The 16,918-nt window shown below is 43.6% G+C and overlaps 1 protein-coding gene across 10 annotated transcripts in view; it reads left to right on the top strand.

Moving 5' to 3' along the window:
- The window catches only part of ADGRB1 (adhesion G protein-coupled receptor B1), a 290,949-nt gene that overhangs the window by 250,700 nt on the left and 23,331 nt on the right, over positions 1-16,918 (top strand). For 7 of the 10 annotated variants that reach the window (XM_056820738.1, XM_056820736.1, XM_056820739.1 and 4 more), the window contains 2 exons: positions 11,485-11,656; positions 14,217-14,312. In XM_056820738.1, coding sequence (XP_056676716.1) covers positions 11,485-11,656; positions 14,217-14,312 — 268 coding nt within the window. Of the gene's footprint in view, positions 1-1,957; positions 2,057-11,484; positions 11,657-14,216; positions 14,313-16,918 lie in introns of all 10 variants that reach the window. The other 3 variants (XM_056820734.1, XM_056820735.1, XM_056820733.1) reach the window with 1 other exon arrangement.

Here is a 16,918-nt window from a genome sequence, read left to right as displayed (position 1 = left end):
TGAGCTGATCCAGGAGTGCACTTGCTATTACTTGAGCAGTTAAAGTGGAAATTATATTGCCTGTTTGCGAACATAAAGTCAAGGCATAGACTGCCAGGGCAAGGATGAACTTAAGAAGTCAACCAGGCAAATCTCTTTATTTTAGAGCTGAGAAAACTGAGGTAGGAACAAAAGGGAAGGTGATTTGCCTGAGATCATATAGTGTCAGATAGGACCTGGTAAATGTTTAACTGGCTTTCCATAGGGAAAAAGTTCCATAAAACATATTTATTTTAACCCTCATTTTAACTCTTATTATTAATATTGTCTCCATCACTTTCTTAAGTCTAGGTCAGGCATGTTAAACCCAAATAGAAACAAGGGCCACTAAATGTACCTAAGGATTCCTGAAGGCCACCTATTAAATAAGAAACTCACATTATCTGTGTCTTATTGTGTTTTTTTAATATGGATAAATATTTCCCAATTATATTTCAATCTGGTTCAGTTGCATTAGGGAATATGACGGGTTCTGTTGGTCATGCATTTAACACCTCTGGTCTAAATAATCAACAAAGCAAAAAATCAAACTGTGATTTTTAGTATTTGCCTATTTCAGAGGTATAAATACTCACACTGAAAATTTAACAATACGCATTTGCTAACTGGTTTGAGCCAACTCCAGTGTACCATTGAACAGAGAGCCCAGGTCTCACAACTTATATTATAATGCTCTTTCCACTGACCTACCCTGTCTTTTGGAAAGGCAAGCCCTAAATCAAGAAGGATTGAACTCTTTTTTTTTTTTTTAAACTCTTACTTTTCATCTTAAAATCAATACTGTGTATTGGTTCCAAGGCAGAAGAGTGGTAAGGGCTGAGAAATCAGGGTTAAGTGACTTGCCCAGGGTCACACAGCTAGGAAGTATCTTAGGTCAGATTTGAATGTAGGACCTCCCATCTCCAGGTGTGGCTCTCAATCTACTGAGCCACCTAGCTGCCCTGCAAGATTAAACTTTAAGCTTCCTTCTAACTTGGAAATTCTGAATCTGATTCGAATACACAAATAGACATCCTCTCAAACACTGACGCAAATGTATTGCTGGTTATAGTTAGATATATAACCCACCATACATTGTTTCATGTGCCTCTTAGACCATCCATCAGTCCTACCAAGTCTGTACTGAGCCTTGTGCTGCTAAATTCTCTTATGTGACAGGAGGGGAGAAGTGTGATTCTGGCCTTAGAGAGGTCAAGGTCTATAGGCACTTGAAAAAATACACACACACGCGCACACACACACACACACACACACACACATATAAATGCATACACACCCTAGCACTCAGGCATGTCCGAACATACATAGATGCATGGACACACAACTCTAAACCCATTTTTCTCCTCTTCTGTATATAAATACTGGTACCCAGATTAACATGGAAAAATACACTCAACCCCCTTCCTCAGGTCTTGCTTCATAAACCTTTCTTTCAGACTTTAAGACATAAAGATTTAAAAGTTAAATAAGAAATCCCACCAAGACCTCCCCTCTTGAATCCCCAGATAGCCAGTGAGATCCAGGGGGTCATGGAGTCTACTCTAACATAACCCCAGACTCCCCAAGAATCAGCCCTCACTACACATTTCTCTCCCCTTCCTCCCAGGGCTACTGCCAGTCAGGATTCAGTGATGAGAGCTGGGGTTCCAATATCACCCTTCCCAGAGCCTGCCTCAGAGCAGACCTGGGCCAGGGACTGGGCTGGGAGACACCCCACTACTCTGTGAACTTTGTCCTCTATTCCTTCTTCCTTCCCCCTTCCCTTGTGCATCCTCCCTTCATCTTGTAGACCTTCCTTCCCTAATAATTTTGGGGTTCCTCCCCTCTTTGCCCCCTTTTATTCCCATGCCCCCATTTCTTTTGTGTTCTGAGAGCAAAAGGTATTTGGTTATGTTTCAGTCTTTGATTTCACTTCCAGTCAGATGGCAGTGCCCCTGTATGGTCTGGCTTTGAAATGTGCCAAGTGCGGAGTGGTTTCTGCGGCCCAAGAGACAGCGGCCACCACCAGTAATGCCATGTTAGTGCAGCCCCTTGCACCTCTTTGCACCCCTCACCTCCCTCACTTACCTCTCCCACTCTTATGGAGTCCCCACCTGCCCTTCCTGCCTCCTCTCCCCCAGCCTCCTGGAATTTTTTCCTTCCTTCTTTCTTCCCTCCATATTTTGCCCTGGCTCTTCCTTTCTGTCCTCCTCCCCTTCAGTCTTGAGTTTTCTCACCTTCTCTGAAACGTGGGCAAGGAAAGTGGGCAAGGAAAATGCCTGGAGTTAGTCCATCTGAGACCAAGACCAGGGCTCATTCTGAAGTCAAATTTAGAGTTCGATATGTGGTCATGTGTCCAGGGTTCAGCCTTTAGTTAGGGTCAAGATTCAGTCTGTGACAGAGTCAAGATTCAGGTTTGAGGTTCAGTCACTAGTTAGTCAGGGCTTCATGTGCAATCAGGCTTTTAGGGCTCAGTCTGCAGTCCTGGTCAGGGTTCAGTCATGCCAAAGTTTAACTCTTTACAGCCTGTGGTCAGGTGCAGAGATCAGCCTGTGACCAAGATCAAGGATCAGGCTCTAGACAGGGTTGGGGCTCAGCCTGTGACCAAGATCAGGGCTCAGTCTCTAGCCAAGATAGGGCTCAGGCTCTAGCTAGGGTAGGGGCTCAGACTATGAACAAGGTCTGAGCTCACTCTTGGGCTCAGGCTGTGACCAAGATCAGGAATCAGTTTCTAGCTAAGGTCAGGGCTTATACTGTGACCAAGGTTCGAGCTCACTCTCTAGCCAGAGTTGGGGCTCATCCTGTGACCAAGCTTGGGGCTCAGGCTCTAGCCAGGATTGGGGCTCAGCCTTTGACCAACATTAGGGCACAGTCTCTAGCCAAGGTTGGGGCTCAGGCTCTAGCTAGGGTGGGGGCTCAGACTGGGAACAAGGTCTGAGTTCACTCTCCAGCTGACTGTGACCAAGATCAGGGCTTGATCTCTAGCCAGGTTTGGGGATAAGACCGTGACCAAGGTTGGGGACTGGAAGCAGGCCTGGGCCTGGCTTATATAGGAGACCAGCCTGGCTGGACCAGGAGAAGACCCATAGGAGTACTGGAACACTGAAGATATTGGGCAAGAGAGTGGCAGTGGCCAAAGGACACCTGAGAGAGAAACAAGAGAAAAAGAATCAAGACTTGGAAACTGAATCAGGTTGAGGATGGGGCAATCTATGGGAGAGTCGAGTTAGATTGATACAGGACTTGTCTAAAGGCCCAACTCGAGTGGTCATTAAACAGCTCCTTTGGTCTTCTAGGAGAGAGAAATATTTACTGTCAGAGGGCCCTGGCTGGGGTCTGAGATTCCCTGTTGTTTAATCTCTTTCTAATTCAGTTTGATCATTCACTACATGTCAGGTATAATGGGGAAGAGGAGTCACAAGGAAGAAAAGAGAAGGGATCAGAGACCAGTAGTAATATGTGATCTTTATATGGCACTCTCTGATAATTATACAATAGTAATAATAATATGATTCTACTATAAATAGGTAATACAATATAATATAAATATAATAATATATTGTAGTACTAATATAAATGTATAATACAATGTAATATAATATAAATAATAACAATACTAATAATAGCACATATGCATGACTCCAGTTGTTCTTCACAATAACCCTTTTAAGTAGGTAGTGTATTATAATTAACTACATTTTATAAATGGAGAAACAAGGATCAGAAATGGGAAATGATCTGCCCAAGGCCACACAATTGTCTGTCATTGATTCACTTTGTGACTTTGGGCAAGTAATTTTCTTTCTCTGGGCCTCTTTTCCCTTGCTTTGTAAAAATGAATGAATGAAGAAATATTAAAAAGCACTTTACTGTGTGCCAAAGCACTGTGCTAACCTCTGGGGAATACAAATAGAAAAGGTGAGACAGTTTCTCCTCTCAAGGAACTTACATTCTAACTGGGAAACACAACACATAAAAGAAAATTCTGTTTCCAGGAAGATAGAAAGGCCTGGAAGTCCTAATGTTTCTGTAGCAGGCATATGGCAAGATCCAAAGGCCTTTAGCTTGTATCATTTGTTTAAATGGCAGTGCCAGGGACCTACAAAGAATATTGGTGGGATAGATGGTAAGGTCTAGAGGACATGAATAAACAAGGATGATGCAGATAGTAAGGTCTTGTGGTCATCCAGATGGAATGGAAGGAAAAGAGTTGGTGACTCCTATCAGGTACCTAGGTGATGGCAGCTTTCCTCTTGCCTCCTCCCTTTCCAGATGGGTCCTAGGGCCAATTGTGGCCAGGGAAAGGTTCTGGCCTCAATTTTTTAATTTATAAATGAAATTTCTTCTAGAAGATTGGAAAAAATGATCTCTAAGGCTCTTTCCACTCTCAATCTGTGATCCCAGACTCCTAAAAACTAGATGATGTTTAGAGTCCCTTCATGTGCCTTCTGAAGCTTCAGGGTCCTCAACTTCTTGAGATACATCAAGGTGTTGTACATTTTCCCCTTCCAATTTATTCTTTGAATTACTGCACTGTCCTGGAAAGGCTCCTGACAAAAATTGAATCCAAGCTCTACAGATGAGGACATTGAGGGGACAGAAGGCAAGTGACTTGCCTAAGGCAACACAGTAAGTAAATTGCAGAGCCAGGATTTGAAATAAAGACTTCTAGCTTCAAACTCAGCACTATCTCTATTGCATGTTTGCCATAAAATTTCTGCAACTGAGTCTGGAATTGTCAAAATGACAGTAAGTTTTAGTCTCCAAGATTGTAGCCATGACAAAAGTCTTTGCTAGGTCTTAAATATCTAATGAACATTGTAGCAGAACCCCTCCTAAAGGTTCTTAGCCCAAGATTAACTCACTGAGAAGGTGATTTATAAAGGCACAAGACAATTAATAGAATTGCTGGGTTCTTCCTATTCCAACGCTACTCCCATCACCATTTCTATCATCACTGTCACCATCACCATCATCACTGATGCTATCAAAATGTAGTAGGGAGTATACCAATATTATTACTCTCATTTCACAGAGGGAGAAACTGAGTCTCAGAGAGTGGAAGAGACTAACCCAAGGTAATACAGTAACAACTTTGAAAAGGCAACTTGGGGTAGAGGAAGGAACCCCAAACCTGGAATCAGGAAGACTTGTATTTGAATCCTTCCCCTGAGACATTGATTCTATGATTGTTGACAAATCATTTTATCTTTCAGGTTCAGTTTCCTGACTGATAAAATAAGCATAATGATACTGATGGCACATATTTTACAGAGTTATTGTGAGACTCCAATGAAATACAATCTTTGAGTAACTATATAAATATTAACATGCCATATAAATACCAAATGATATTATTAATAATTATTGGGCAGCTACTTGGGGCAATGGATAAAGTGCCAGGCCTAGAATCAGGAAGATCTGGGTTCAAACCTGGCCTCAGATACTTACTAGATGTGTGATCTTGGGCAAGTCATTTAACCCTCTTTGCCTCAGTTTCCTCATCTATAAAATGAGCTAAAGAAGGAAGTGGCAAACCACTCCAGTATCTTTGCCAAGAAAATCCCAAATGTAGTCACAAAGAGGCATACATGACTGAAAAGACTGAACAATAACATTATTATTAATTACAATATCATTATTGTTATGTAGCAGGCATAGGACTCAAGTTTAGGTCCTCTCACTCCAAAGCGTCCACTCATTTCACTAAACCTTGAGAGCTGCTTAGGAAACCTGGGAGGAAAAGATTAGAAGAACTCAGGAGAGACTTACAATGAGAGATGAGGCTAATGGGAGAGAATCTAGCTATTATCTCATATGTAGTTCTTTCTAAGCCATCCTAGAGCCATCATCTGTGAGAGAACTCAGGTGTCCTACCTAGAAGTTAGTCAGAAGCTATAAACATTGATGCCAGGAGTTGGTGGTGTTTGGAGCAGGTGAGGGACAGGGCTAGGCATGGAGCTATTGTCCCCAAGGCCACAAATTCCCTTTCTCTACTGCCTAGTTGTATTTATGGAGAGAAAAATGTCTTTCTGTCTATGCATTATACCCTAAACCTGGCCAAAGACCATTCCCTGATTTTGGTCATGGACTGAGCCCTAACCATGGTAAAAAACTAAGGAACCCGCACCCTCATTATAGGCTAAGCCCTAACTTTGGCCCCAGACTGAGTTCTGAGCCTGAATCCTAACTCTGTTTAAAGTCTGAGGCCTGACCCTCAGCATAGATTGAATTTTGACCTTGGCCCTAGATCAGGGGTATACTGTTTTGGTATCAAGGACTTCTTTGGCAGACTAGTGAAGCCTGTGGACTTCTCCACTCCTCCCAAAAAATTTAAATAATTCAATCAATCATTAAACATTTATTAAGGATTTACTACATTCCAGACACTGTTAAGTGCTGGAAATACCAAAAAAAAAAAAAAGAGGCAAAAGCCCCTGAAATCAAGAAGATTACAATCTAATAGAGGAAGCATTAGAATCTAATTAAAAGACATACTTCATGTCAATAAATATTAATGAAAATGAAGATACAATTTTCCCCCATCCAAGAACATGTGATTCCTGAAATCTCTTCATAGATTCCTTGGGAGACCCGTTTCTGAAATTCAAGCCCGAAGCTTGCCTACACACTGATCCCTGACCCTGGTTCCATACTTCACTTTAGCCCTGCCCCACAGACTGAGGTCTAAACAAAATCAGAGTGAGTATGGGGGGGGGGGTGGTCCAATACATCATACCTATCCGACTGGTAATATAGCTTAGAGCCCCTACCTACCAATGTAGTTTAGGGTTCTGGACTTTATTCACATTGGCATGTATTGGTGGGTCTCTCTGAATCCTAGGGCCCCATGTCAAGGGAGTGGAACTATCCACAACTGTCCAAATCAGGACCTGTGCATAAGAAAAACGCCTTCAGGGTGGTTTTATATTTCTAAGGATTTGCCAACATTAACAATCAAATCAAAAGGCTAATGTATCGAGTTTCTACTTTTGCTGAAAACTCATTAGTGTGATGGGATTCATATGAATTAGGAAATATGACCTATACCCTCAAAGAGATCTAAGTCTCTTGAGTTCTGCTCTCAGTCAATCTTCATTTGGATAAGAGCCAGAACACCTACCCCTTTGAACACACAAGATGTAGGATCACTTATAAAATAACTGATGAACTAAAATATCAGATAGTAGACTGAGTCCCTAATTATATATCCCCAGTTCAACCAGAAAGATACAGAGAATGAAACTGGAGATCAAGGAAGTACATCAGGGATAGAGAGCAAGGTGGGATGTCATTATCCCTACTTCCCTGCCCCAGACAAGATTATTCCTCAAGTGGGATATAGTGGGTAAGGCTCTGTCCTTCAAGTCCAGGGTCAATGATTTCATTCCCACTCTCACACTAACTCTGGCAAATCATTTCTCTTCTGTGAGCTTTGGTTTCCTCTTCTGTAAAAGGGGAAGGAAGAGGAGGAATAAACTTTGTACTACCTATCCTAATGTAATCTAGAAATGGGAATTCTTATTATTAAGTAAAGCTTTTCAGGTAGGAAAAGTCAAAAGGGGACTTCACACTCTGTCACTGTTTCCATGAGGGACTTGATCTATCTTTCCCTTGGAGGACCTTGGAGGTCCTCAGAGAGTCTTGGTAGAGAAAGGGCAGAAGAGATGGGAACAGTGAGTTTCTTCAGCTGGGAAATGAGAGGCTCTCAATGGTCTAAGAGGATCAAATCAATGCTGAGAGAGTGGGAGATATGTGAAGCTGCCAAGACAGACTCCTCCATTCCTCTTTTCCCCTTTCTCTGCCATTCACACCACCAAGCCACATCATCATATGGAAAAACTGTTCCAAAGAAAGAACTAAGGTTCCAAAATGGAACTGACTGGCCACATAGTGAGCCCCCCATCACTAGAGGTCTCCAAGTTGAGGCTGAATGTCGGAAATATTATAGAAGGAATTTTTGCTGAGGTATTGCCTGACCTAGATGGTCCTGGGAGTTCTTCCAGCTGGGGAATTCTGTGAAACATTCAGTTTCTTCTCTGGATTGCTAGTACTCAGGAAAGAGAATGTACCTGAGTGTAAATGTGAATATGTTTTGTATGCATTTGTTTGTATTGTTTGCATGCATGTAATGTTGTATGAGAATGCACGCCTGTGTCTGTAGATATGCTGAATAATAGAAAGAGCAGTGGATGAATATTCAGTAGACCTGGGTATGAATCTCAATTCTGTCCCTTTCTAGTCATGACCTTGGGCAAGTCCCTTCTTTACACTTCCTTTCTCAGGATCTCAGTTTTTCCCTTTGGAAAATGAGGAGGTTTCCTGGATGATCCCTTCCAGTTCTAGTATTATGTGATTCTGTATGTGTGGACATGTGTGGGCATATGTGTGTATATATGTGTGTGATATTAGAGCTCCCCCTCATCCCAAAAATTGGACACTCTTTTCTTGTAGGAAAGATTGCTTCTGGAAGGTGCTCTAACCCAGTTCATAGGCAGGCTTCCTTCTTGTTTTGAAATATCAGACTCTGAGGACTGGGCACAACTGGACAGTCCCCCATTATCTCCAGTTCTCCTTTCCCCTTTCCTGTATGCTTCCCTCAACTCTCCCCTCAATTCCCCAGGTCCTCACACTCACCTGTCCATGCCTTCTTCCTTTTAATCCTTCTCTGCCTGCTCACATTTTCCCTCCCTCTCTGGCTTCTCGCCTTTCCCCAGACTTCCCCACTTTGCTGCCTCCATGTCCTTCTGCCCATGTCCTGTCCTGTCCTGTCCAGTCCCGTCCCGTCTTGGCCCCATGGGGATGGGAGAAAGGGAAGGGGGAGGAACAGGGGAGGGATGGGAGATTGGAGAGAAGTCCAGGGACCCATTTCAATGCCTTTGAACAGACCAGAGACAATCTGCCAGGAATCCTCTATACATAAATGAGGACTGTCCCTAGATTCAAGAAAGGGAAAATAGGAATCTTAGATATCAAATTTCTAGCAGACTATTAGAGCCCCTACTGGGGGTCCAGCTCTATGTTCACTGCCACAGTGGAGGAACAGAAAAAAGAATGGGCCTGGCTCTGCCCTTAGCAAGTCTGAGGAACAGAGAAGGAATAAACCCAAGCCTAATCTTGAGAGAACCCAGTCTAGAGTAAGCTGAGGAACAGGCCTTCAACCTGCTCTCAAGTTGCTTATAATCTGATGGAGAAGATAGAGCAACCATAAAAGATAACAGGCTGCAAGGCAGGAATAAGAAAGTATTCTATCTCTCACCCTGTTTCTGTCTCTATATTTCTTCTGTTTCTGTCTCTGCCTCCCTCCTTCCTTCCTACTTCCTCTCTTTTCAGCCTCCATTCTCATCTTCCCTTTCTCTCTCCCTTCCTCCTCCTTCCTTCCTTTCTCCCCCCCTCTCTTCTCTCTCTCTCTCTCTTCTCTCTCTCTCTCTCTCTCTCTCTCTCTCTCTCTCTCTCTCTCTCTCTCTCTCTCTCTCTCTCTCTCCTTTCCAATTCTCCCATTCTATCCATTTTCTCTTTGTTTCTGAGAAAAGGGTATATGAAAATAAGCAGAGAAAAAAACAAGAGTAGTTCTTTAAGGGAAAAACTAAATCAAAATTGGTTCTGAGCTCTTAGAAGAGGAAAGGAAGGGATATGCTAAAAACAAACCTAAATTATCCTACAGCAAAAAGAATATAGATAGGCACATAATGCATAACCTTTTATTTACTTGTTTGCTTGTCTGTTGATTTTGCACAAGGCCTGAAATGGGAGGGGAGGGTGTTTGAGAGCTCTCTTTTAAGAAAAAAAAGATTGAAAATTTCTATTTTAGAGGAATAAACCAATACTATCTGCTGGGACCATTTGATGTCAAAGAGAAATGGAAAGGAGCTGTGGTGAGGACCTTTCCTTTACTCCTTGAGGAGCCTGGAATTCCTCTCCTGTGGAGAATGTGGCTTGTGACAGGGCAACATTTTTCAGTCTCATGATGACTTTTTTATTCCTGGATTTTGTGCAGCTAAAGCCAAATTCTTGGAATTAGGGTTGGCCATTTTGTCCTACCAATCCTGAACCCATCCTTCCACAATGGAAAATGCTGAGGAAGGAAAAGAACCAATTTTTTCTCCATCCTCTCCGAAAATACTTCCCTCCACATTCCCTGGGTCCTACTAGTATTTGGAAAGTCCTGATCACCATGGTAACATGAGGAAAGACCCTACTGTTGCCTAGCTACAGTCAGAGGCCTCCTGTGGGACCAGGCTCCAGGTCCTTCTCCCTTGCTACTCTCCAATTTCTTTGGAGAGACTAGGGGCCTGGGAGAAAGGAGCAAGGGAGAGTTCAGGTAGAGTTCCAATCTCAGATGGCCTAGGCTCAGCTGCTGAACCTACTATGTCCAAGACTGAAGGGCTCCCCATAGAGAGTCAGAAAAAAAAAGAGAGGGAAGGTTGTGATCAGAAAGGTCTTTCTGGACCAAGAATGGCTCAAGATATTGGAGGGGGGGGGGGGGCGCACAGCTAGGTAGCTCAGTGGATAGAGAGCCAGGCCTACAGATGGGAGATTCTGGGTTCAAATCTGGTCTCAAACACTTCCTAGCTGTGTGACCCTGAGCAAGTCACTTAATCCCCATTGCCTAGCCCTTACTGCTCTTCTGCCTTGGAACTAATGCACAGACAGTATTAATTCTAAGATAGAATGTAGGGGTGTAGAAACAGACAAACAATATGTATTAGGGGTAGGAATGAGGAGACAGAAACAAAGAGAGAAGACAGAGAGAAGCAGAGATGCAAGGATAGAGATGGGGGTGGGAGGGACCAAGGAGAGAGGTCCAGAAGAAGAAGAATAGATAGAAATAAGCAGAGATAAATGAAAAGGACAGACAGAGACCCAAGGAGAGAGAAGCCGGATGAGAGCCTGGAAGAGAAAGAAACAGAAGTATGTAGAGAGAAAAACCAGGCAGACAGACAGAGAAACAGTGGCTGGGTGAGACAGAGAAGAGAAGCTGAGACAGAACAGGGAGAGAGAGAGAAGCAGAGATAAATGAGGAAAAACACAGGCAAAGCTGTGGCTAAAGATGGGGAGAAACAGAAAGGCAAAGGCCACAAGAGAGGAAGGCTTGTGTCATTGAGCAGATCTGAGGCCTGTTCCCCAAACAAACCTAATTCTCAAACATGTTCTCTCCTATCTCCCTGACAAGAGACTCCCTCATCCTTCCTGTTCTTTGGAGAATAATACCTGTAAACTGGACCACAACACACTCAGGGCTTTTCCCTGCAGGGCCCTAGCGAACATTCCCAGATTAGCTCTTGTCTCTGGCCGGGTCCTTGGGCTCTCTCCACTTCCACTGGAGCTCTCCTCCCAGGCAGCTGGCGGATAGAGGGAAATGGGAAGTGGGAGGACCAGGACCTTGGGAACCTCTTTCCTCCCTATGATGGGCACAAGTCCTACCAGCCTCTAACCTAATGCCCCTGTCCACCATCCTTCCCGCAGGGCCTCACTCTGGAGCTCCTGCGTGGTGCTGCCACTCCTGGCCCTCACCTGGATGTCCGCTGTCCTCGCTGTCACTGACCGGCGCTCTGCCCTCTTCCAGATCCTCTTTGCGGTCTTCGACTCGCTGGAGGGCTTTGTCATCGTGATGGTTCACTGCATCCTTCGGCGTGAGGTGGGCCCTCTCCCAGCAATGCACCAAATTCAGCAAATCCAGTGGTCCAGTTCAACCTAGGCCCTGGGAGAGGAGAGAAGGGGAATTAGGCCTGATTTCTGCCTTCTGGAAGTCTACACCTAGTAGGGGTCAAAGAGCAAACACTGTACTTAGAGTAGACAGCGTCCTAGCCTGGCTTTTAGGACTCCTTGCCGGGGTCTGCTCAGAAGTGCATCTCCAAGCCTCACTGAAATCCCAAGCACGGCTAAGTCAGGACCTCGCCCCATGATGTCATTGGTCCTCTTTGAAAACAAAGGACAGACAACAACAATGACCTGAAACCAGATCACGTCTTACCCCTCCAGGCTGGGGGTTTCTCATCTGGAAACTGAGCAGTTGAACTAAATGATCTCTGTGGGTCCTTCTTCATGTTTGCCTTCTGCATTCTAATGCCCCCTCCAACTCTATCCACCTTCTAAGTTCCCTTCTAGTCCTGACATTCCATGTTCTGTGGTACAGAATCCATATTCTCAGGTTCCTTCCAGGGCTAACATTTGTTTTTGTTTTTGTTTTTCCTTTTTAATCCTCGTCTTCTGTCTTAGAATTAATACTGTGTTTTGGTTCCAGAGTAGAAAAGCAGTAAGGAGGAGACAATGGGAGTTAAGTGACTTGCCCAGGGTCACATAGCTAGGAAGGATCTGAGTCCGGGTTTGAACTCAGGACTTCCTGTCCATGGACCAGGCTAACATTCTAAATTCTGAGATTCTAAGTGATAAAATGTATATTACAAAGGATAAGTCCTATGGCTGGTGACCTACATGAAAAAGCAACATAACAATGAATCAGGTGACCATAATACAGACTTATTATAAATGCTTGAAAAGCACTGATCAGAGGAGGCATGGCTCAAGGAAGGCCTGAATTTTAATCATTTGCCCTAGAGGGAAACACAAAAGTGAGGTGATCTTGGAATTGGGAGCTAGGCTCAAATTCTGTCTCTACTATACTACTTGTGTGACATTGGGCAAAACACTATCTCTCTTTTCATCTGCTCATTTCTTTCTCTGTTAGAAGAGGCCATGGGATCCAATGGTCTCTAAGATCCCCTCTAGCTGGAGGCAGCTGGATAGCTCAGTGGATTGAGAGCCAGAACTACATAGAGGTCCTAGGTTCAAATGTGGCCCCAGACACTTCCTAGCTGTGTGACCCTGGGCAAGTCACTAAACCCCCATTGCCTAGCCCTTACCACTCTTCTACCTTGGGCCCAATACACAGTATAAACTCTGAAGGTGGGAGGTAAAGGTTTAAAAAAAAGATTTCTTCTAGTTCTCAATAAAATGATCATCTTGAGGGTCATCATGGTAGGATGTTAATAATTCTGAGTTACAAATCAGATGACTTGGATTCTGAATTATGCTCCCTTACTTGGATAAGTCACAACCTCTGTAGACCTCAGTTTCCATTTCTGTAAAATAGGGAATTGAGGTTGACCTGGCTATTTCAAAGGATCTTTCCACCTGAAAATGTATGTATGGTTGCTGCCAATAATATTGTTAGCCTATGAAGGGGTTAGATTAGAATGCCACTTTGGTCCCTTCTCAGCTCTCACTCCATGACTCCATGATCATATGAATTTCTCTTTTTCAAAATTCATGGTCAATGTAAGCAGCCCACAAAAGGTAACATTCCCAGGCAGCCACCCCACATCAGATTTCCTTATTCTTATTGACTCCTCTCCAGCAGATTTGACTCTCCTTAAGCAGCCAACCCTTTTCAATATAGCTAGTTGCCTTTTTTCCCCTTCAATAAAGCTTTTTTGGTGGGGGTGGAGAATGGGTACAATTCCCTTGACTTCAGCCCAACTCAAAAAATATTGTCAAGATCCTACCATGAACAAATAGATGGATGGGTCGACAGATAGGTAAATGAGAGAGAGAGAGAGAGAGAGAGAGACAGAGACAGAGACAGAGACAGAGAGAGAGAGAGAGAGAGAGAGAGAGAGAGAGAGAGAGAGAGAGACAGAGACAGAGACAGAGACAGAGACAGAGACAGAGACAGAGACAGAGACAGAGACAGAGAGAGAGAGGAGAGACAGAGACAGAGACAGAGACAGAGACAGAGACAGAGACAGAGAGAGAGAGAGAGAGAGAGAGAGAGAGAGAGAGAGAGAGAGAGAGAGAGAGAGGAAGAGACAGAGAGAAAGAGAGAGAGATTGAGATTATTTATTAAATGCTTAGGCATTGCTAAACACCAGGGATCCAAATACAAGCAAGTGAGGCAATTTCTGCCTTCAAGGAGTTTATAAGCTAATGGGGGGTGGAGGGGGTAAGACATAGGGAACCTAGAAATGGGCCAGAGAATAGAAAAGGCTGCATGTGATGGATGGCTAATGGTTTAGAGAATAGCTGAACTGGTGACCCATGGGATGAAGACCAAATGGAAGGGAAATAATGGCCTTGTTCAAGACTGGCAGCCCCTTATAGACAAATGTTGGGTATGCCAACTTTGTGATGATGAGGACTAGGTTGTTGTCATTTTAGGAGGTTGGTCCCTGACAACTCTATGCTTTCTTTTCTCCCAGGTCCAGGATGCTGTGAAGTGTCGGGTGGTAGATCGTCAGGAGGAAGGCAATGGTGACTCAGGGGGATCTTTCCAGAATGGCCATGCCCAACTCATGGTATGATTCAGTGCCTTGGTTTGCTCCTAACCCCAGCTGAGTCTGTAGGTCACAGAGGCATGGGGGCCTCTGAACCTCAGTTTCCTTATTTATGAATAAAGATCAATAATATTGGCAATAACTACCTATCTGAGAGGTATTTTATAAACCTCATTCCATCACAGAAATTGAAATTAGTAGCAGTAGCAGCCAATTCGACATGATTCCTCAGTAGGAAGTGAGATATTTGGCCTGGATAAGAAATGATTTGGGAGTAATATGGGGATTATAGTCAACTAACCAAAAGCCTGTTCTGTGGCCAGGAGATTAAACTAATTTTGCTTGACCCCAGAGGGCAGAGCTAAACCCAATGGGTGCAGGTTATGGAGAAGCAGACTTCAGCTCAGGGTGAAGGAAAACTTCCTAAGAGGTTTGAGCTGCCCCATAGTACCTGTCTGGGAAGTATTGAGTTTGCTGCCCTTAGACGTCTTGAAGGGGAGATTGGATGGCCACATATCAGGACAATTTTAAGGAGAATTCCTCTTCAGGGTCAGGTTGGATTCAATGGCCTTGGATCTCTTCCCAGCCCTTGACTCTGTGCTTATAAACCTGAGTGCCTACATGAGATAACTGAGCCTCCATGAGAAGTAGAGCTGGCTTTTTCTTTCTATAGGAGAGATGGTCTCTAAAACTACTAGAATACAGCCCTTTCTGTCCTGTTCTCCCTCCTCAGGCCTCACTTCGACTCTGAAATCTCCTCCCTACCCTTAGCTCATTCGAGATAGACATTTGGGATTTTCATACAGGCTTGGGCTCTGGAAAACCTAGGTTCCAGTCCTACCTCTGCCATATACTGGCTTGTGACCCCAGGAACTTCTCAATGTTCCAAGCAACTCTTTATTTAAGTCCAGACATTGCAAAATAGTTGCTAGCCTGCCCTAGTTGAGAGAGTTGCCTCAGTAGGAGCTCCCTAGCTCCCTATAGCAATTAAATCGTTTGTCTGGACCACCTAAAAAGGACAGGACAAAGGATATGACAAAGGCAAAATCCTCAACTGTTGACTACCACAATTTGGGAGACCTGCCCTGGCCTGGCTTAGGAAAACACTGTCTACAATGACCTCTCTTGCGCTCCCTTCCTCTTCTCTTTACAAGCTGGGACCCCTCCTGGTTTCTCTTGTTAACTTATGGGGTCAGCTCTTTCAGGAAGTCAGAGGATCATAGATTTTGAGCTAAAAAAGACCAGAAATGCCTTTGAGTCCAACCCCCTCTCCTTGGAGCTGTATCATCCGAAAATACCAATGTTAAAAAGAAAGGCTTTGGGGGCCATGAGGTGCCTCAGTGGATAGAGAGCCACACCTGGAGATGGGAGGTCCTACATTCAAATCTGACCTAAGATACTTCCTAGCTGTGTGACCCTGGGCAAGTCACTTAACCCAATTGCCTAGCCTTTGCCACTCTTCTGCCTTGGAACTGATACTTAGTACCAGTTCAAAGAGAAAAGGCAAAGGTTAGTTGTTTGTTTGTTTGTTTGTTTTTAAACCTTTGTTTCAAAGAGCAACTTAGTAGAATTTTGAAGCTTTCTCAAGGCCACCCAGGCCTCCTTCTCCTGTTACAAACTACAGCATAGAGAGTGTTTGAGAGAAGATGAGACCCAGGGCTTCCAGAAACTCAGAGGAGAGACAGATGGAAAGATGGATGATAGAGAGATAGACAGAGAACTGAGAATTTCTGGCTTGAATGGAAGAGAGATGGAAGTTGTTCATAGAACACTTCACAGAGAAGGTAGCATTTGAACTCCTACCTCCTCTGTGACATGAAGTCTTTCCAGCCTCTAGCCTCTTCTTGAAGACACTCAGACCTGCCCCCTGCCCTAATGGAGTTTAATATACAGTAGAAAGAATGAGATTTGGATATTGATAACTATAATACAAATTCATGTGATCAATGTAATAAGAGGGGTTAGCATAAGATTAGGGACCATTTAAAGACAGGGGAGAACACATACACACACATTTAGAATGCATATCTAAGATGAAAGAGCAAAAAGAACTAGACAATTGGGATTAAGTGACTTGCCCAGGGTCACACAGCTAGGACATGTCTGAGATCGGATTTGAAGCCAGGTCCTCCGGACTCCAGGCCTGACTGCTCTTTGCTCTCTAGCTGACTGGGAGAATATTCCTTGCTGCCTTCTATTGTTTGGGAGATGTAGTCATGACTCACATTTAGATAGTATTTGAAGGTTTGCAAAGGTCTTTACAATTTAGACCTCATTTTATCCCTGATGACAACCCTGCTATCATTATACCCACTTGTTAGATGAAGAAACTGAGGATCAGAGAAGTTAAGTGATTTGCCCAAGGTCATATAACTGGTAAGTATCTAAGGCAGGATTCAACCTCAGGTCTTATCTGACTCTATTTCTAATGTTTTATCATAATATATAAGATATACCTAATACAATAAATATATATAAGATATAGTTATCATGATATATAAGAAACAGCATCACCCAAAGACCTGGGTTTTAGGGTTTTTATTTAATCATTTTTATTAATTTCACTGCTTTTTAAAAATAAACATGATAATATATCAAACATACAATGAGAAATAAAGCAGAAGAAT

Source organism: Monodelphis domestica, chromosome 3 (genome assembly GCF_027887165.1).
Source record: "Monodelphis domestica isolate mMonDom1 chromosome 3, mMonDom1.pri, whole genome shotgun sequence".
Lineage (NCBI taxonomy): Eukaryota > Metazoa > Chordata > Mammalia > Didelphimorphia > Didelphidae > Monodelphis > Monodelphis domestica.
The sequence above is the reverse complement of the archived record's forward strand: the minus strand, read 5'-3'. Positions and strand labels throughout refer to the sequence as shown.